Source organism: Dermacentor andersoni, chromosome 1 (assembly GCF_023375885.2).
Source record: "Dermacentor andersoni chromosome 1, qqDerAnde1_hic_scaffold, whole genome shotgun sequence".
NCBI classification, from domain to species: domain Eukaryota; kingdom Metazoa; phylum Arthropoda; class Arachnida; order Ixodida; family Ixodidae; genus Dermacentor; species Dermacentor andersoni.
Window position 1 is genome coordinate 367,305,131 of NC_092814.1, and position 22,661 is coordinate 367,327,791.

The 22,661-nt window shown below is 44.7% G+C and overlaps 1 protein-coding gene across 1 annotated transcript in view; it reads left to right on the forward strand.

The window, feature by feature from the left end:
* The window catches only part of LOC126516660 (tachykinin-like peptides receptor 86C), a 162,993-nt gene that overhangs the window by 98,384 nt on the left and 41,948 nt on the right, over positions 1–22,661 (forward strand). The window contains exon 3 of the mRNA XM_072289680.1: positions 20,195–20,345. Coding sequence (XP_072145781.1) covers positions 20,195–20,345 — 151 coding nt within the window. The remainder of the gene's footprint in view (positions 1–20,194; positions 20,346–22,661) is intronic.

Here is a 22,661-nt window from a genome sequence, read left to right on the forward strand (position 1 = left end):
TTCCAAGTTACGTGACCTATATGGGTCGACCTCGCAATGTCCTCCTCTTTGAATAATCCAGCTCAACGACCAGAAATATGCCATCTGCCGCAGGCAGTTGTTAAAAATTCCATAAAATTTAAAAATGATGACATGGTATAGACACTCTTCTTGTAAAATAAACGTTCTTTTGTTGCTTATTTCCGCTCGTGTCTGATCTGATACACTCTTCAGTGGTTCATTTCTACATAAGTTCAGCTGTTTCACAAAGCACTTGCCGCCCATTGTATAGGCTTGACAATGAATACATCCAGTAGGCTCTGTTATGCCTGATGGTCCTTTTGGACAAAATAGGCTCCACCGGCGGTCGTGTAGCTGTCTAGTGCCATCCACACTTCATCGCCTTGCCGACGCCAAAGAACTGGCGACGAAAGCAGCGTCACCTCAAGATAACTGACAAGCGACTATGTGTCGCGTCTTCGTCTGTTCGACGAGCTGACGAACCAGACCAGTTCTGGGATTCCAAACTGTAATGGGTCAGCGGTCATGTGCAACTAATTATTTGCTGCAAGGCGCCTACGCTGACGACTTCATAGGAACAACGTCGACATCCGTTTTCGCATGAAATTGCATCGAGGGCGGGTCGAAGGGTGTGAACTAGAGGCGGAGTCGAGCGGGGTGGTGCGACACCGTGGGAGGGATTTTACGGACTTTGCAGCAGCTTTAATTTGCCGAGAACAAGTACATTGAATTTCCTTGTCGAGCGAAAGGAGGAAATCAACTGTTCAAAAGGGGGACCTGGAGTGTTGAAGACGAATGAGAGCAATGAAGACCTCGGACATGTAAAATGACTGACATGTAGTCTACTCCGAGAATCATGGAGCCGTTGTTGCAAGCCGTCGTCATGTAAATTTGTACACAAAACATGTTTGTCATCGCTCAAACGTCGCGTTAGACGTCTTTTTCTCTTGGCACCTGGCACAGCACCAGCCATGAACCTTCGTGGCCGCTCGGACCCCCCACCTTCACAACTCCAAGCATTGCAAGGCGATAGACTACACGAAGCAAACAATATTTTTTTAAATTCCGCAACGTGAACAGCAGCGAAGCCTGAGTGAGTGAGTTGTGTTCTCCGGAAAACCTTATCTTCGCTCGTTAATCTGTTGCCATTTTCACCAGTGCGCCTGTCACATTTGCGGTCGTTTCTCCGAGGGAAGTGACTTTTCTTTTTTCCACCGCCAATCGTTGATTACACCGTTCTTGACTTACGTCGTTCCCCGCGGGGTGCATTGTATATCATTGCTTATAAACTTTCTCATGCTTCGTGTATTTACAGTACTCGCCGAAAATTGGCGGCCGATCGCCGAACCTCTTACAACAAGCTGTACAGTTGACACAAGCTCTTTTCTGCTACCCTTAGTTATGCCCTCCTTTTTCACTGTGGAGTGACCTGCCACCCACCACCCATTCTGCAAATGCATTTCTTTTTCTGTACCACTTTCTGGCACTAGGGGATTCCCAGTGCCCTGTCGTTTCCTGTTCCGGCTTAAGGAAAAAAAATCGCAGCCGATCCACTCTATGAAGGTGGATGAACAGCGGAGCTGCATATGTGGTGATAAATATGTTGATAATAAACAAGTTTATTGAAAATAAAAGAAACATAGAATAATGAATTTCGTTGTTTCCCGTTTTTGTGTTTGTTTTAATAATTTGCATACTGAATGTTTTTTTTTTTACTTTTAACCACCTTTTGTTTGCTTTTCTGGAGTTATTATTTAGTCAACAAGGTGACTATCGCTTTATGATCGCTATGATATACGTCCAGTGGCTCTGTGGCGACACTGGAAAGGGTCTTGGCCAATGTGAGGTCTATGCACAACCGGTGACGACTCGTGGGCACACTGATGTTTGTGTAACATTGAATGCCAAATCTTTCGAAGAGAACGCCACGAACCACTTTCCACCTGGCCGAGACACGTCTATGTTGAAATCACCCACAATTACGAAGCAAGTAGAGTAGGTAGCGTTGACCGAACAAAGATGCATACCCTTGGCGTTTGCGGCACAATCTTCGTCCGTATTACATGCCGCGCGCCGTCGCCGCACACATTGCCGCTTGTGTTCACGACGACGTTCTTCGTAGGCGCGCTGTTCTCCCGCATTCCTCACCACACGTGGCCTACCCATTGCACAAGTGGAAGGGAACTGATATAAAGTTGCGTGGTTTGCCTTTAGAGCCGGTGATATCAAACCAAAATCCATAATAAACACTGCATGTAACAGTGCATGCATAAAAAGAAATCATTATAGATATGTTTCAAAATAAGGAAATAGGTGCAGGCATATATATAGACTTTACTAAGGCTTTTGACTTGATAAACCACAGAATTTTACTACATAAACTGGCAAACTATGGTGTCCAAGGAAAAGCTCACGATCTCATGAAATCTTATTTGTCGAACAGAACACAATATGTTGACTTTAAAAATTCGTTGTCTTCAATACAAAATATTTACGCAGGAGTCCCCCAAGGAAGCATATTGGGACCGCTCTTATATTTAATCTATATAAATGATATTGTGCAGTGTGTAACTGATGAAAAGATTGTATCCTACGCTGATGACACTTCGGTGTTCATAACCGGGAGATCAGAAAGTGACATTGAAGAGAAAGCAATCAAAACACTGAGTGCATTAAATAGATGGGTAAAATCAAATTGTTTGAAGATTAATTCTAAAAAGACAAAAATAATATTGTACTTTCCAAAAGGAAACATAATTTCTAGGCCGTTGAACGTGTTCTTAAGCCCTGATACTGTTGAAATTGTAGATTCTGTTAAAATCCTTGGCGTTATATTTTCAAAGCATTTGACTTGGAATGATCGTGTTGACTATATCAGATCAAAAGTGTCTTCAGCTGTCGGTGTCATGTTGCGCCTGCGCGGTATTCTTCCTGTCAAAGTTAGGCTATTGCTATACAACTCATTAGTTCTTTCTCTTTTGCAATATTGTTGTACCGTTTGGCGCACTACGGGTGTCACAAACTTATCCAAGCTTCACCTTCTTCGAAAAAGAGCTGTAAGATGCATTGCTGGTGTTCCTTATTGTTCCCCCACACATGACTTGTTTTTAAAATATGAAATCCTGCCAATCTATAGTTTATACAATTATAGACTTTTAATGATCTATAAACGCTCTTCACAAGGTGATGAACATTATATTAGTTATCTGGCAAAACTTGAGGAAAACACGCATATCCTGCAGACTAGACATAAAGAAATTTGGTTAGTGCCGACGCCTAGGGCATATTATACCGAGCAGTCTCTTTCGTATACTGTTCCAGTATTATTAAATAAATTGAACAAAGAATTGTTTGACCCCTTTCAGCATTCAAGTGATGTTATTAAGCGATTTTTTCTTACGAAGATTACGTAATATTGCACTCAGTGTAAACCTATACCTGTTATTATTTTTTCCGTTTCCCATGACCAGTTATTTGTTTTTCTGATGCCTATGTTTGTGCTGCAATGCATAGCACTGCTTTTTACAAAGTTTTTTGTTATTTTGTTTGAGTGTTTATTTGGAAAATTGATAATTTCTGCCTGTGTACTGTACTGCCAAGTTGATAAAGGGGGCAGGACCACTGTCAAGCTTACGAGCTTTTAGTCCTGTCTCCTTCTCTGTTCAAGAGAAAAATACAGACTGAAATTGAAAAATATTCCGGTTTTACTTTTTTTATTATGATATTTTTATCACACTATGTTTTGAAGCTTCTCGCGATTAAAAGCAGCTAGTGAATACCCGGTGATACGCTTTTGCTTTATGCTGTAGCTATTTTAGCTCTGGGGTGGCCGCCATCTTTTTTTTTTTTTTGCCTACGCACACAAACCACCAGAACCTAGCTTATAGCAACGGCACTGTAAAACGCCAACGTAGGCGCGACAAAGGTCTAATGGTGTAAAGTAACTGCATTATTCAAGCTAATTCTTTTCCATCAATGAAAGCGAACGGACAAGAATTTTTCTGCGCCCTTTGGTTAGAACCATTTTAGCACTGGTTTTAGTGAGTTGTTCTGCGCAAATCTACGGTATTGTGTCCTTTCGCCCTCCATACGTTTTGGTCGCTGCTCGGCCCTCTTTGATAGCGTTTGTACATTTATTATCGATTGGCCACTATTTGCCCTTCCAATCTTCTTTTTTTTTTGATCCGGCAAGCAATAGTCCTTCCTATATTTTCTGCGCGCGAGTTATAATTATGAACGGCATGAGATGAATTAGCGATGCTGGCTGTTCGGAAGGTAAAGTCTTGCTAATTTTGAAAATTTGTCTTGGCCTATTATGTTCTTGTATTGCCTAACACATCCTATCTTAAAGAAACACCACAGAAAGAAACTATTAGGGTGGGAAAACGAAGCATCTTCTTTTGTATTATTGAAGCTAAACTTACAAAGAAATCTTTATACAAGCTAATGTCATTGAGAGATGTAAGGATATATTCTGTTTCAGCATGTAAATGTGCTCTATTATTTGTTTAAACATGGCTACTAATTATACTGAAGTGTAGTATTCTGAGTATAACGTGAAACGTGGAAATACAAGATCACCAGTTATCACGCAGGTGATTGCGTATACTCTACCTTCGCGAATGCATATGTTATGTCGAATGGTGTCGCCGGGAACTTTTTCTGGAGAGGAAAACGGCGAAGAGCGGACAGCGCGGACGGCCTCCTGGTGCACAAAAATTTCATGAGGGGGGGGGGGGGGGCTGCCGTGCTCGATGGGTCCCCTTAATCTGTCTAAGCCCCTGGTTGGGCAATAGCTTCGAGAAAACTGGGCGACATAAAACGATGATTCGAGCTTAGAGACAGCTCAACACAAAATTACACTAGAGTAGAATTCCAACAGCACATTTAAACAGTACGACGTAGAGAAGCTATCATGAAAGATTTGAGGAAATTTGGGATTACATTGAATAATCACGGCGAAAATCACGTCTTAGAAGTAGCAAACCAAAACAGGTGCGATATAACGTAAAGGTATTCCAAACTTTTCTATTCCAATTCTGCAATAAGCCCTCCGCGAGTGGGAAAAGCTTTTTTCGACCAGCCCCACTTCCCCTGTCTGTCATGCAACGTCACTAAAAGCGCGATAGCTCCCAATCTGACATGACAGGTACCCACTGATTATGCATAATTCGACCAAACGAAAGAAAAATAACTATTTACCTGATTCGATTACTTTTCGCCGTTAACCCTTTGCTATTGGTCAAAAGGTTTCAGGCTGCGGCCATTTCACCTGTCGGTCACTCCACGTCACAAAACCGGGAAAACTCATTGCGTCAAAGTGACGTGTACGCGCTAAAGATGCATTAATATGCCGAAGAAAACTGGATTTTTTTCTGAATAGCCGGAGACTGTCCCGCTCCGAAAGAAATAGAAGATGGCTGCCGCCGTTTGCTCAGGCACTGGCTATTCGCACCTGCCGGAGAGCATGCGTTTATTTCCCCTTAACGAGACTTTTTGCGTGGTCGTATAACGTTATCGAGCCCTTTCGGCACGTATATGACATCGCTCTGCCAATTATTTTTTTGCTCAGGATCTGTTTTAGCGGCCTTTTGAACCGTCCATTGCACGCCGCCGCGATTTTAGAGAAGCAACTGCAAGCTAAGTATGGGAAAGTGGACCAATCGCAGACGCTGACACCTCCCTCTTCATCGCGTTATCTATTTTTAGTGCGCTGTCATGGCGCCATCAAAACCCTCTCCACTTGAGCGTGCACCTCGCCTCTTGCCAGCCAATTATATAAGAAAAAACGCTCAATTTAGGGAATGTTATTCGTTTTTGAAGCAAACTAAAAGTGACCTCTTATAAATGAGGTGAGCGTGTGATTGGTCTCCTCAAGCAACCCTACGGGGGACCACCCGATGCTTGCGTCGGCGGTTACGGAAATTTGGCGTCAGAAGATTGGAATAAAAACATATTCGAATAGTTTTACGTTATAGGGCCCCAAGGTGTTTTCTAGCGCGTTTGTTTCCCTTCAACGTTTCCTGTCTCACTCATTTACAGCTGCACTATTCCTACGGCTCGAGTTTGCCTTTAATGTTCAGAATGATAAATGTGTGAGCTAGTAGGTAGGTTCTGTACTCCTGCATGTTATTTACGGCCGTAAACCTACGCTTTTAACATCAGTCGAAACCACTTCTGAAAAAAAAGAAGCTAATTATCAGGATCAAATGTGTAACCTCTTCCCTTTGGATGCTTTTGTTTGCGCCGATGTCATATGGTCAAAAAAATAATATTCGCTGATTGGTACAACTATATGGCACTATGGTATGCTGCAAGAAGCTATACAATGTGGTAAAAAAAACATTGTTGATTATCTGATAAGCACAGTCGTCTCCAGTAACATAGGAGACCTGCAATGATTTGACCTCAAGGCGCGCTTGATGCTGCTTACTCTAGAGATCCGTACATCTTAAATATCTTCATAAAAGGCACAGCTTTGTCGGACAGCCGAATCATTGACAGCGATAGCAAAGTAATGCATCACTGCACGATGTAATTTTGCAAGTTTTATCGGGCATATCATTTGCGGTAAGCATTCCCCTAATAATAAATTAGGCAGCATGGGGTCACGCGCAAACAAGCAAACATGAATAGATCTTACTTGATGACCAGGAACGAACGTTGTCACAACGCTGGCGTGATGAAAAGCGCAAACAGAGGGGAGCTAACGCTTCTGCTGCGCTCTCCCTTCAACGCGTCATCCCGTATGATCTGCGGATTAAGGGCAAAAATGTACCTTACATACGAAGGCACCGATGTATTCGTCTCATCATTAAGTGAGACGTGACTTGGAGCCCTCACGTCTCGTACATGACGAAGCGTTTGACCGCCATTGTGGACCTCCTCGCGTTTCTCGGCGAGAAGTCCTGAGGCGCTACAGTACCATCCGCGTTCCAATTACATAAAGCCCTATTTTTGGCGTTCCTCCGGTGAGGCTTACGTGTAATAGGAAATATTTGCACAACAAATATCCGCAGATTTCAGAGTGTGCAATCCCAAGCGCTTGGAACTTGTATTGGTCTCCCAAAAACTACGTCATCGATTGCGACAATGGCCATTGCCATGAACACATTGTCCGTTGGCACTCTACACTGCTACAGATATCCCACGAGCACAGATCTGACACCTCACTCGGATTCCCTCACACCATCTTGCTTGCTTGCCAGCAAGGAGGCCACATTCAACTTTTGCCAAAAGTATTGTAACACATCAGTCCTATAAGCCAAGATAATTCACGCCTGCTACAGGATTATCAATCCACTGTCGTGTCTCAACCGGTCGCAAGTACGACTGACAATTCCAGGCACCAGCAAGAAAGCTGGAGCCCCGTTGCAAGCTTTGAAGCAAGCAACTTTGGAACACATTTACAACGTCTACAGATACCGCCATGTCTACACAGGTTGTTCCGTAAAACTCAACAGCTCTGCTGCCGCAGCCATGATCTCTGTAAGATCCGCTGAAATCAAGTAATGGACCTCATGTGCTATCACCTCGATGGATGCAGAACTTGTCGCACTTCGTGCCGCACTTGATTTCATTTATCAGGAACCACCGAAAGAATCGACAATTTTTAGTGATTCTAAATCAGCTCTTCAGTGCATACAAAGTCCAATGCGCCCCGGACCTATGAACAACTGTCCTAAGAAATTGGACAGATTATCGCAGACATGACAAGGGACACAATATAATCTTTCAGTGGATTCCAGGAAATTGGAACATTAGCGGGAATGAACACGCCCAAGGAACCGCCCTATCTGCAAATGAAAGTTGTCAGTGTGTCTTGATTTCGCTTTCACGAACAGACGCTGCGTTTGGGCTGCGATTGATGTCCCGCAAATGTACTTTTCCCCTGAGGGACTCGAACGTTTTCGTCGTGTCTCGTTTGCGTTCTTTGTCTCAGGATTTACTGATGCATCTACCGCCTGGGTTGCCCTGACGTGAACAGACCAGGCTGTACCGTCTGTGGCTAGGAGTTGCATTTACGAACTGAAATGTCTTCCTTATTGGAATGGCCAACTGCCTCACGTGCGACATATGCAGCTGTGAAGAGACATTCGCATACATTATCCGTGTCTGCCTGTGCTATGCTGCCGATAGACAAGTGATGTGCAGAGTGCTGAACCAATTTGACAATTATCCTCTATCACAACTAAATGGTTTAGGCCAGTGCTACAAAAGAATATCCGCGCTTAAGGCCTTATTCGCGTTAGTAAGATTCCTGCGGTCTACGGGCCCTTATGATAGTCTTTCAGAACGCCACCCCCTACCGTTCGATTATGTACGCGAATTGTTTGAGCTCGTCTCTCTTCCTCTGTCTCGGTCCCTCTGTCGCTCTCTTTCTCTTTTTATTCACCTAATACATCCCACTGTGCAATGTAGTCAAACGGAACTACCTCTTCTTAGCCTGCCTGTCTTTCTAAATACCTTTTTTCTCTCCGAAAATTGAGATTACGTCACATCCATGCAGCCACGAGCTATCTAGGCTCGCTCGGGCTGTGCGCCCACTGGTCAAGAAAAATCAAATTAGGTGGTTTTATGTGCCAAAACCCCAATCTGATCATTAGGCACGCCGTAGTGAGGGACTCCAGAATAATGTAGACCACCTGGGGTTCCTTAACGTGCCATTTATTCTAGGTACCCGAGTGCTTTCCAATTTCGCCCCCACCGAAATGCGGTAGCCGTGGCTGGGATGATCGCCGCTCAGATAGGGCGCAGTCGGCGCATGACTGGCTTGAGGAGGACACGTGCGCTCACCTGCGCTCACCCCCCCCCCCCCCCCCCCGTCTTATATCCATAGTGCGCGCTTGTCATGGTTCTACGCGCTCGCCTCCCACCCTCCTCGTCTTGTGCGCGCTTTGTGACGTGACGTCCAAGATTGTTCGCGCATCAAGCCGCGATAGTTCTCGGCTCATCCTCGGATGCTTCCCCTCACGCTCCCAGTATACTGGGTGCGGGGGGGCCATATGATCTTATCTCACTTGCGCTTTATACGGAACACCACTGCAACGCCGACTCCAACGACTGCTGCGGGGAAAATGCGACTTTAGTGTTCATATATAATCGATATGGCAATAATAAATGATATTGTACAGGTAGACAGCCAACTTAACCTTAAGAACAACAAAGCTTAGCATACCGTGGTTCCTCGAGGAATGCTATTTCACTATTCTGGTGTGTTCCTTAACCACACTCTTCGGCCGAGGCGAACGCACGGTGTGTCTCGGAAGGTGTTGATGTTCAGGGGGGCTATAACGTAAAACTATTCCAAACTTTTCTATTCCAATTCTGCTATCAGCCCTCCACGATTGGTGAAAAACTTTTTTCGACCACCCCCGCTTCACCTGTCTGTCACGCGACGTCACGAAAACCGCGATAGTTCCCCATCTGATATGATGTGTACGCACTGATTATGCATGATTTGACAGAAAAAAGAAAAAAGGTTATTTCTGATTCGACCCCTTTTCGCCATTAGCCCTCGGCTATTGGTAAAAAGTTTTCGGGCTGCACCCACTTCACCTGCCTGTCACGCGACGTCACAAAACCGCACAAACTCACCGCGTCAAAGTGACGTGTACGCGATAAAGATGCATTAAAGGGAAGCTGAAAGGTTTTCCAGAGAAAAATAAGTGAACATCTGTACATAATGGTTTTCAACCCTCCCAATTCGAATATCGCATCAAAATTGATTGAAACCCACGATTGGACACGCCCAGCTCGCACGTCTCATTTCCGCCTGTGATTGTTCGGGCGCCTCTTGACGTCAACACTAGTAACCGACCGCTGCCGCTACACATGAAGCGCGGTGCCAGGTAGTTTGGTGCTGTTTTTCTGAGACGGTAATGGAAAATTTAGAGAGACTGCGTTTTTCTGAGGAGTTCGGTGTTACTCCCTACATGCACGAGCCGATTGCGAAGAGCCGGCCTCTCGAAGAAGCAAACGATGCTGGTGCGAGCAGTGCTTTCGACGCGAACGAAAGCAAAGTCTTGGGATCTCCTCGTGTTGGAAATGCTCTTTGGTGAGTATGTTTTTTGGAAGGCGATCTAGTGATCTCGCCGATCTTTCGCCGATCTAGTGAGCTCGTTTCCGGTCAAACAACTGTAGTGTTGTGTTCCTGCATGCCTCCTCGTGAAACGTAAGCGGGGATGCGATCGTCCGCATTTGTGCGCTGTCCAAAGCTGTCGGCAGTCTACAAAGACGGTTTAAACGCGTGAAAAACTTCCCGGTTCATGCAGTACGTGTAGTGACCTTCATCTGTTGACTACCACGTTGACTACCACTCACGTTGATTGCCACTCACGGTGACTACCACGCACGTTGACTACCACTCTACATACACGCAGACGCACCAACAACGGAATGCAGGGTCGATCGAAGCAGATTACGATGGCACGCACGCAGAAACAAGCGCGATCAGGCACGGTCGCGGACGCTGCGAAGAAACGAAACACTAGAGTTGACGTCACAACACCGCGGTTTCCGGTCTCCCCTCGCATCGTCAGCGTCAGCAGCAGCGCGCGGCATTCGACGGGGGGCGGAGCTACAGCGCAATTTTAACCGACGATTACGTCGCTCCTAATTGAAAAAAATCCCCCAAATTTTACCTACATGGTTTATAAGGTTCCCGCATCCGTATATGAGCGTCTTATTGAATTCGACAGAGTCTTCAGCTTCCCTTTAATATGCCGAACAAAACTGAATTTTCTTCGGAATAGCCGCAGGCTGCCCCGTTCCGAAAGTAATAAAATATGGGTGCCGCCGATCACTGAGACGCTGGCTACTCGCACTTGCCGGAGAGCATGGGTGTATTTGCGTATAATAAACTTCTTGCGTGGCCGTGTAACGTTTTCGAGCCCTTTCGGCACGTTTACCACCTCATTCTGCCAACTCTTCTTTGCTGAGGGTCAGTTTTAGCGTCATTCTTAAGCTTCCGTTGCATGCCGCCGTGATTTTCGACCAGCCACCACAAGCTAAGTAAGGGAAAGCCGACCAATCGCAGACGCCGGCACCACCCTCTTCATCGGGTTATCGATTTTCAGTGCACTGGCTCTGCCCCATCGAATCCCTCTCCACATGAGCGTTCTACTCGCCTCTTGTCAGCCAATTAGATACGACAAGCCGCTCAGTGTAGGCAATGTTATTAGTTTTTCAATTAAACAAAAGTGACCTCTTATGAACGAGGAGAGCGTTTTATTGGTGTATTCAGACAACCCTGCGGGTGACCGCCCGGTGCTTGCGTTGGTGGTTACGCAAATGTGACGTCAGGAGATTGGAATATAAACATAATGAAATACCTTTACGTTATAGGGCCCCAGCCCTCGTCCTTGTCGTCACGTCACCCTCCGTGTGTTTTTTGCGCTACCGTCTTTTCAAATAAGTACCGACACACCAAATTTGCCGCTTTGACCCTAATTTATCTAAAAATTTTCGCAGCGAGTGAACGTACCGATTCCTTCAATATATATTTCACGTCTGATCACCATTTCTTGGATTGCAGTTTCGGTTACCGCTATGCATCGAGTGGGATGAGGTATGCGAAACGCTGAGCTGCGTGCAGCACTGCCTGAATTTAGCATAAACTGCTGTTGGCTGCGGCCAGACAAATGAGGAAAAGAAACCAGCCTCAATCATGGTGCCTGTGTTACATGCTTACTGTTGTTTGTCCAGTCATCTCTCACGTCGCTAGGGCGTCATTGTTTTATTGCCCTTAGTTCTCCTTCAGTAAAGGTGCTCCTTGCATGGGGCTGTCCCTGTGCATCATATATGATGCACTCATCGCTGGAGGATAAAGAAATGAGATGCATTGTAGTTAATTAGTGGAGATTAGAGTGGTGGGACAATGAACCATGTCGCATTATTATAGCTGTATCCATACGTCGGACGGCTTAGTGGACAACTGTTCCACAGCCAATTATTCCGCAGCGCTCCCGGCTGCGAAGAGCATCCAGACAACGGACGAGGCGAACAACCTATGAAGCAGGTGGCAAAAATATTAGAGATGGCGGCGTCACCGAAGGGAATGCCGTCCGCTTAGGATCTATCGAGTCGTCGTCGTGCACTAGCCTGTTAGTTCCCAACTAACGTTTGTGCTATTATTTTTTTTTGTTTCTTCCTTCTGTCTCATCTTCCGTACCCCTTTTGCTCTTCCCAGGTACAGGATAGCCAACGGGAGATATCCTCTGGTTAACCTCCCTATGTTTTTTTTTTGTCGACTGCGAAGTATTCTGGACCACTCGGCGCTCTTTCCGAGTTCCTTTGTCGATTTTAGGTGTTTTTATGTCTAAGGAGAGAGGTTGAACTGGCTGTACATAGCTTACGAGATTTGGCAGTGAGTCCAACAAGCAAAAGGTGCTGCTAGATCTAAGGACAAAGATGGAGATGTTTGCTAGTTCCTAATATCTTGTATAGATGACGCAATGAACTACATTTTGCGTGAGACTCGTGGTTGGCTGCGATGGTTTTTTTTTTGTTTGTTTCTTCTAATTTGGATGATGACGGTTGCTTTTTTTTGAAACAGTCTTGTTGATAAAACCTTTGAATTTCTTAGGTTAAGGGGGGATGCTATGCTGAAAGGTCAACTTTTGAAGCGATCAACCAATTTTCATGAAATTTTCAGGGGTAGTTGATGTTGTTGTCATTAGGATATATTCCAAATATCAGCACCCTAGCGCAACGATAAAAAAAGTTATAATTGTGAAATTTAGCAATCTTGTGTGTCAACTTAGGAAAACTATCGTTTACAAGATAATGAATATCTACAAATTATTTGTGATTAGATACATTCTAGATGGTTTATAGTGCAGGATAAGGTCAGTTGCACATTTTTTATGTCATTTCTGTAAAAATGCCATCACTCTGAAAATGAAGTTTATTTTCTTCACTGTCATTACATGTCAAAGATGTGCTAAATATAATAAGTTCGAAAAAATTTAGGCATCTGGAAAGTACTTTCTCTTGTTCCTCACAAAATTTCAGTCTAGAAAAAACGTTGGAAGCAGCATTTGGTAAAGCAGTTTGGAAATGATACTTTTCTAAAGCTCTTCTTTTGCAAAAAGTGCAAACTGAGAAACATCAATTCAAAGATTTCAGAGCATGGCATTTATTCTTATGATCAGAGAAAATTATTCAAGGTGCCCTGCCCTGCTGCATATGTCGGGGTCTCCTCTTCAACACGACGCTGCTCTGCGGCGATCGCTTCAAGGCGTCGTCTCTTTTTTTTTCAGCTTTAAAGCTATCCATCACTCTTACCTGCGCTCGTGAAATGGCTTGCTTTGTTGCCTCCTGAACGCGCTTATTCGTCTGGACTCCATGTTTAAGTTCCTTTTTGTCGAGAACTCTCTTGATGCCACGTGCTCCTTCATTGAATTCTAGCACAGTCAGGGCTGCTGCAGTCTCCACTGCTCTCAGTGATGCAAATTCTGTCTTTGGGCACCTTTTCCATACAAGAGCATTGAAGGACTCGTTTGCATTCTGTGTTTGCATCCTTGAACATCGCGCAAGAATCTCTGGCTTACTAAGCCTGTTGCAGAGAGGCACCAGCTCTTTGGCAACGTCTCTGCTGAAAGCTAGATGATGGGACCTTGGCACTGATGGCTTTTCCGCTGCAACTAGGGCTCTGTGACGATTGTAGTGACCCCAAGAGTCCTCACCAGCTGGGGAAGCGTCACGTCGTGGGACTTTAACTGTTGAGTAGGGGTGAAAAAGCGTCGCAAATACTCCTCGTTGCATTTTTTTTTGCATCTGGAGCATTGTCTTTCAGGGCAGATGCATAGTAAGCAGTGAGTTTTTTTTACAACATTTTGTGTCAGCTTCCCCTTGCCTCCTAGACCTTTTGTCATTTTCTTTAGTTTCTCAATTTCTCTAATAAGTGCGAAGAACAAACTTCCTAACCTGGGCATTCACTTTGCATTTTGTTTCTTGCCCGCTATGCGGTCGCGCCGGAAAAAAAAAGCGTTCAGAGTCGCGTTCGACGGGAAATGCGCGCCACCAACTTGCGAAAAAAATTCATTTTCTTCCTTTCTACTGCTCCGATAACAACCAAACTGGACGAGAAGATTCTTTATTAAATAAGCAATTCAGAACAACTCCGAATAAAAAACACGTTTTTTTTCACCGAAATTGGTATTTTAGCCCCGCATCCCCCCTTAAAGGCGCAGTGCTTGTTCCCAGACCTAAGAAGACATCTAAGAATAAGTTCGTGTTGTCCGACCGCCAAATTCCCGATGTGAGAAATAGCTCGGTATTTTCCGTCCGTGTGTGCCGCGGACGACATATTGTGAACAGCAGTCTGGGACATGCAGTCACGTGGTTCGCCGTCCCGCATGGAGAATGCGGATTTATTCTTATTAACTTAGAAGCGTGAGTAGCGTGGTCGGTTGTTTCTTGTTTAAGGCGAAAAAAAAAAACGAGAGGCAAGACGCAGGACCAGAAGGACGCACACACACACACATAGTCGCCGAAGACGTCCGTGGAAGAGGACACACGTAGAAAGGAGCTGAGGGTGCAAGAATACTAACTTAGAAGCGTGAATTGCTGGGCCACTTGGTTGATGTTTAAAGCGAGAAAAAAAAAAGCAGCGAAAACCAAGACGCAGGACCAGAAGGAGGCGCGCACACAGTCGCGTCTCACGAGTGTGTGTACGTGCCTCCTTCTAGTCCGGCATATTTGTTTTTGGCTGGCTTTTTTTAATGGTTTTGCTTTAAGAAAATTTATTCCCATAGAGAGAGTATATTAACTCTAGAGAAAAAGCTTGGCAAAATAGCAGCAACCGTAAACGCATAAGCCCGTGTTGCCAAATCATGCTTGTAACGCTCAGAAGTTTAAATATATGATGCAAAATTAACTATTTACACGCAGTGCGTACGTATGCATATGTGCAGTGTTATTCCGTATATGTAACCATTGCAGCGTGTGAAAGGGTCGTTTGCAAACGCCTGAAGTAGATGGCGCCACCATACTGAGAAAAGCGCGTGATCGTGTTGATTGCTCGTCTGCCTGGGCGCCGGCAGAGTTGCAACATGGCGGTGCCCTCGCGGTTACCGAGATCCATGGAGGAAGGCAAGTCCGAAGAGAATCCCTGACGTCACTCTCTGAAGCCCAGGGACGGCGGAAGTTACTTTTAATCCGCCATATTGTCGGGGCAGGTTCTCCTCTCTCGCTTACATTTTTTCGACTTCGGCGCACCACCGCGCCGGGCTGCGCGGACTTGCGCGCGCCGTAGTCACGCGACCGACGCATCCGAGCGCGATGGACACTTTCGCGATACCGCTGCCTGAGTCCATTTCTTCCGTATATTGCGCTCCAGCGCTGAAAGGTCGGTTCCCAGCAATTTTTACCGGCTTTTCTGAAAATAAATCTGTGCATTCTCAGTGCACTGCAAGAATGCAGAGGCGATGACCGCCAGCACACGCACATCACGACCTGTGGCTAGCTCATCTGCAGTTTGCGAGAACAAACGCGTACGCTGGTCGTGGCTTTGTAGGAATCGTTTTGCTTTATTCAACTCGTGTCGGGCGGCCGCGCACCGCGGAGGCGTGATAAGACACAGCGCGCCGACGAAGAGGCCAGCAGAGCAGAACATCGTTACGCGTTTAAATACGCAGACAACGGCCTCAGGCTTATTGTTCTCACGGTGAGTGAAGCTTCACGGAAACAAAGTTCTGTGGTATCCTCCACGCGGTGCCGAACAGTAAGTCCGTATGCGTCCAAATAGCGCGTCGACCGCGCCTGCGTGCGACCATCAGCCGTTTGATTTGCGGGCAGGCGTACGTTCTCCTCTCTAGCCTTGTTCACTTTCGCACTGCATCCGCCAACTTTCACTTGCCTGCGCCTCTAGAGAATACATATAACTGCCCATAATTACTCACAGCGCGTGTCGGGGTCGCGTTCATCCCCTCTGTGGTCACTCTCTGGCCACAACAGTACCATGGTTCTTACGATACATCGTGCCCATTTAGTGATCCAAAAACCCAAGAATGCGACAGTGACACACCTGCTATGGACGTGCCCAGGATTTCACCTAAGCTGTGTCCGCCAACTCCGGGCAACAGGCCTTCGGCCTGGCCGCCCACCCGACGTTGAACATTGGATTCATCGGTCATATCAGTGTTCACTTCTAGATTTTTTGCACAAGCCAAATCTGTTTGTTACTTTGACGCGCTTTGTTTATGCCGCAGAGCAAGCTTTCGAATTGAAGAAAAGCAAAAAAATCACTCACAGCAGCCGCTTATTTCCATTCCTTCCACATGGCTATGTTGCGTGCCCCAAATGCATCGTTTGCAATTAAAAGCAGGAGCACTGCAGATGTGTCACTGACCTGCAAGGTACTTATCGTACATGTTCTGAAGCGGAGCGATCTAAGCCCTTGATGAGACGTCAGCATGAATCCGTCGAGGACGGCAAATGTACTCCCAGATCGTCCTTCGTACGTGGCGTGGCACGTTACCTACGGCGTTGCGTGCGCGCCCGTTCCACACTTTTTGCTTCTTCCAGTCCCACCTTGCCAAAACAGCCGGGAGAGCACGGTCTAGATAACAAAGTGAAACAAAACACGGAGAATACAGCAATCTTGCACACAGGACATCATTGTCTACGGGGCAGAAGAAGCATGAGCACACACCACCATGAGAAAATTACCATTGCGCCCCGACAGCATGGCTGCTACCGCAAAATACACTACTGGACATCCTCCACAATTTTCTCCTGGCGCGCGGACTGGGTAGGGCGTCGCAGCTTTTTCCTTCCTCCAAGCCGGTTTCAATACGTGGGCGCTATCTGGTGCTTTTCCTCTTGAGTTCGTTATATTTACTCCATGTTTATTCTATCATGTCGATTCACCATATACAATGTAGTTGGCATGGCTGATCCAGTACTTTGTCGTTTTATTCAGAAAATAAAGTTAAGCATGCCTCATGACTACATCAACAATAAAGATATTTTCTCGTTTGCTATGGTATGAATGGTTCTGAGTTCATACGATGACGGCCTTTGTCAAGTGCACGTGTCGTAGAAATTGCAATGAAGTCGCGTAGCTTCGGTACTTTTGAGTGCGGTTGGAGGGCAGTAAAAAAAAACAGCTTAATATTTCAAGCCGGTGAAGGACATAATCAGTGCAGATAAATATTACTGCATGGTTTTCGACATCCTGAGAGTCACTATTTCTTTTTCTGATTTTCGAGTTACGCTGGGCGCATGTTTTTCTCATTTCGATCGAAGGAGGGCTACTTAAGGTAGTTCGTTGACTTGTGAATAAGCCCTTTGCTGACTTATGCATGAAATCCAACACAAGCCTGCAAGCCAATCGTCTACTTTCGCAACTTGAGCAGCCCAGAAAATAGTTCGTGATAGGTGATTATCTAAGTATGTGTGGCAGAAAAGATATTATGCTACTGATGCACCGACATTTATAAATTAAGAATTATGTATCCGCAAATGCAAAGAAGTTAAATACCATTTAGTGAATGCTTATATAAAATGACCATTAGAAACATTTCTTTTTCCATAAAAAGTCATTTAAGATTAGACGGGAAGCTGTCTTTCCCATGAAGAACAACTAATCTTGCAGCCATCATGGAAATGAATAATCGTAAGGCAAACGTTAGGTAGAATAATAGGTTGTTTATAGATATGCAGTGAGCTTCGCGTAACTGGAACGAAGGATTTAAAAAGTGGTCAACCGCAGCTTGGTGAAACCAACGACGTATGGTTTGCCTTCATGTAGCGCTCCTCAAAATATTTCTGCTATTCTGCCTAATTGGTTAAATAGCCAAGATCGTTCAACATTTTTATATTCAGGTTATTTATTTATTTATTTATTTATTTATTTATTTATTTATTTATTTATTTATTTAATATACCGTCAGGGTGACAAGACACTAAAGAGGGGAGTGGTTACAGAGTAATAATTTAAAGCAAACAAACAAGTGCAGTTCGTTCTCATATTACAATGATTCTCCTAATTATACAATGTCAGCTAATGTTTCGCAGAAAAGTTGGTTATTGCTGATGGCTACAATACTTCGGGGAAGGTGGTTCCATTCCTAAAATGTACGGGGGATGAAAGACTGAAAGGAAAACTTTGTGTGACATGAATCAGTTCCTACCTTACTCCGATGATCGCCGAGGTTTGAGGTGTACTGAGGCCGCAGGATGAAGTCGTCGTGAAGTCTGGTGTCATTAAAAATTTTATGAAATAGCGAAAGAAAGCGTCTTTGCGACGGTTGGCTAGTGGAATAGGTGCTAGGTTAATTTTCATTGAGATTATAGTCACGGCACAGTCATAGTTAGAATGAAGCGGGTAGAGTTCTTTTTTACTTGTTAAAGTGACGTAATGAGATTGACATGAGCGGGATCCGATATTGCCGATGCATATCCCAGTTTCGAGCGTATGACAGTCTGACAAAGCTGTTGCTTTAGAGTAGTCGGTGCATTTAAAAAGGTGCGCCGTAAGTACCCAAGCATGCGATTAGCATTGTTAAAGATGCCCTGTATATGCATGGTTCAATTTGATTTATTTGTAATGTGTATACCAAGATGTTTATATGACTCGACGAAATCCAAGGGAACGCTGTTCAGATGGTAGGGGCTAGGAGTAGAATAGATCCTGATACGCGCAATATTTTGCATTTGTTAATATTCAATTCCTATAGCTACTTACCACACCAGTCATATATATTATACAGATCAGCTTGTATTCTTATAGTATCATCAGTGCTTTTAATTTCCCGGACGATCATACGATCATCTGCGAACAGATGTGTGTAAGAAAATATTTTAGCAGTCAGATCATTATTATAGATGAGAAATAATAGTGGTCCCAACACAGACCCTTCTGGTACACCCGATTGAACTTCAGTGACTGTAGAGTTACAGCCGTCAGCAGTAACAAATTGGAAGCGGTTAGTAAGGAAATGCTGTATCCATTTTAAAAGGTTAGGATCGAAATTCGGCAAGCTTAGTCTAAAACGGAGAAGTTCATGGCAAACATTATCAAATTCTTTGCTGAAATCCAAGAAGGCAAAGCGCAGGATGAGCGATCTAGGATGCGATGCAGTTCATGAGTGAACGATACTAGTTGTGTTATGATTTTCGAAAACCATGCTGTGCGCCAGTAAATATAGATTCTAGAGAGCTAGCTAGATTCATGAAAACAACATGCTTTAATAATTTACAGCAACTATATGTGGGACATGGGTCGATTATTAAGAGGTGAGTTTCTGGGGCCAGATTTATAGATTGGAACCACGTTGCCAACTTTCCATTCCTTTGAATGTTCGCACGAGTTAAGGGGTTGTCGGAAATTTTTGTTATTGTCACGGAACTAAAGAGGATAGTGTTTTTAAATAATTTACTGTTAATGAAGCCGTAGCCTGGTGATGTATGATGCGGTAAACTATCTATTAACTTGTTAATTTCGTGTACCTCAACGCTCACAGGATGCATGGGTAAGTATTCGTGTTGGCATGGGATAGGAAATTCAACATTGCCAGTTTTCAAAAATTCATTTGTAAATGACTCATTAACAATGGTTGCACATATGTCCTCGGAAACAGCATTTCGAGATTAATCTCCTAATGAATTGGCATTGTTAGTTGTGTTTACTATGTGGCAAAACTTTTGAAGATGTCTTGTTAGTATTTCAGGTAGCGTACTAGATAAGTAGTAGACAGCAGTTTTTAGAGCTGCTACGTAGATATCTCAAGTGGATTTATTAGTTGGCCAGCGCGCGTCAGTAGGGGATAATAGAAGCGCTTTTCACGATTGGATAAGCGTTTTAGATGGGCGCTTGGCAAGTGCGTTTCGTTGCGTTATAAAGGTAGTTTAGAAAGGACTGATACAATTTTTTGTGGCAACGAACATGCCGCTTGGTGATTCTTTTTCGGCGTTTAAAGAAAGCCCGCTAAATATGAGGTAAACCAGCGTCACTTGGCTGCTCCACAATCCTATTGCAGTTCACTTGCGCGATCGTGTTGGAGTTATTTTGATATAGAGGGTAACTTGGCGGCTTGAAGTGCAATTAAGTGAACGTGTTAATGTACAACAGTGTCATTGCCTTGTTTCCTTAAGTTCAGAAGCGGAAGAGTTTTTTTTTTTTTTTTGCCGTTTGATTGCCTTACCATTTGCTCGCATATGAACACAACACTGTTCTTTCACATAGGTACAACGTGTTGTTCCTCGTGCTGACCTACGTGGTTCCAGTCATTACCATGGTGGTCACCTACACCGGCATGGGCGTTGTTCTGTGGGGAAGCCGAGGAATAGGAGAGTCCACTGAGAGACAGCAGAACGTCTTGCAAGCAAAACGGAAGGTAAGACCTTCGCTCGGCGTTACAGAATAATTCACCTGAAAGGAATTTTATTTTAGTTATCAATGCACTAAGTCACATTTATGGTCTTGCCACAAATTTTTCTCGGCGTTAGAGGGAAGAAATGGAATGAAAAATATCTCCTTTGTCATTCGTAACCTTGTTGCATTTGTTGCACGCCGAATGTCAGCGAGTATAGCCATTGAAGTGCAGAAAAGGATATGTCTTGAAAGATGAAGGAACAGCCGAAACCAAGGACACCCGAAACAAATTCAAACAAGCAAGCACAAACTCCCACTATGCGGGACCACTTCCCACTGTTGTTGCAGCACTTACCTGCGGCCCCATATTCTATTTATCTAGCCCTGGTTCGCACAATCTAGCGTATTGTACAACAATGGTAAATTATGGAAACTTATGTGCGCCCTACATGGTTGCTATACTACAGCTGTAAACATGCTTCTCTAGCCTGTTTGAAAGGATTGATTTGGGCTGCACGTACGACGTCTATTGACAACGAGTGGTTTACATAGTTTGCAAATGAGCATGCGCAGCAACCGCCTCACTGTTGGCGGTCATCGCGGCTGACTGCGCATCTGCAATCAGGCCTCCAGTGCCGCTGAAGGTGCGGCAGGAACGTGGAACCAAATCCTACATTGCACGTCCCGGTCAGCTGCCGTAAATTTGTCTCTTACACTTCTTTTGTCAGCTCTTTGTCTCTGCATATGAAATTTCACGGCAATCATTGTTCACGTTATTCGATGATGTGGGTTGATGGCACACAATGCGACGGTAACATGCGCACAATATTAAGTACCAGCTGGCAGCAGCTGCGCGAAATATACAGGCTCTGTGCCTAAAGCAAGTGTGCGCAGTGCATGCTTATACTCATGATAACAGTTTGGTGGAATGGGGAAGAAACCCAATTCTTACAGGCAAATTTTCAGTGCGCAAATATTTCAGAGCAGTGTTTGCCGAGAGAGCAGTAATTTATATTTGCTAAATAATTCATGATAACTAGTTAAATCGATTAAACGGAAAGAATGCCCCTGTTTGTAGAAACAATTGCTGACGAATCACCGTCGGTGGCAATATATTGTCTCATAGCTAGTTTTATTTTTTAAGCCTGGCGCATTTCAGGTGGGACCCCCGTGGCTATGGTTGTCGACCTGTGCAAGCACATTTACGTCGCACTGGCAACTTCCAAGCACATCAAATAACGCCTTTCCTGATTTCTTTATGTTACAGTGTAATGGTCAACGCTCGAATTTTCAGCGCCTTATAAGGGCTAGAAGCGGCGAGATCAGCAGTACTGCCGTACTACGTGCTAGCGCACAAGAGCACTACCTAGTGCGAGAGTCGTCCGCTACGGTGTTCACTTGAGAAGTGAACACATGCTCCCTTTAATATCCGCGGAGCACCATTGTTCACGACCAGTACCCTGTATGGGCTGATAAATTTCTCCTGTTATTGGTAGTTTCGTCTTAATTCCCTGGCGCATGCTAGCCTCCACTAATACCAAAGGAACATGGAAAGCGCGTTGCAGATAATACATCTTATTCGAAGTCTATGGTTTATTCACATACGTCGCAAAGCGAGGCCTAAATGCGGTTCGTACTGTATCAGCGCAACTACCCCTCACGGGGCAAAACGCCAGTTGATGAAAATGACGCATACAAATAATCATTATTTCTGGCGTTTCGTGGGCCAAATCCACGATCTGATTATAAGACACGCCGTGGTGGGGTCTCCGGATAAATTGTGACCACGTGGGGTACTTTAACATGCACCCAATGAACGGTGGACGACCGTTTTTGCATTGCGCCCCCACCGAAATGCAACCCCCGCGGCGCCGGGATTCGATCGCGTGACCTCGCCCTTTGTGGCGTAACGCCATAGCTACTAAACCACCACGGCGAGTCGAAAGTGGGCATCCATTACGGAACTTATGGAAACATTTGTAAATCCACATACAATGCCATTAGAACAAGAAAATGCGGCCACAGGATGTTTGTTTCTATTCAGAAACAATTATGGGTACGATATTGTGCAGACATCATGCAGTTCTGCTCGTGGTGATGCGTGCCGAGATATGCTGAGATGGTAGTACCGTATTTACCACTGGGATGTCAGCAGAACTCTCTTATGCGTAGCAATACAAAGTAACGGCAACAAATATAACATCAGCTTTATTAGATTTGATTGGGAACTTCAATTTTTAGCGGCATGTTTACTATCAACGCGTATTAGCTGTGTGTTCAGCGCCAGAGAAGAATACAGGTCGCAGGATGCTGTGCTAGTGGAGATGACAGTGTGGTT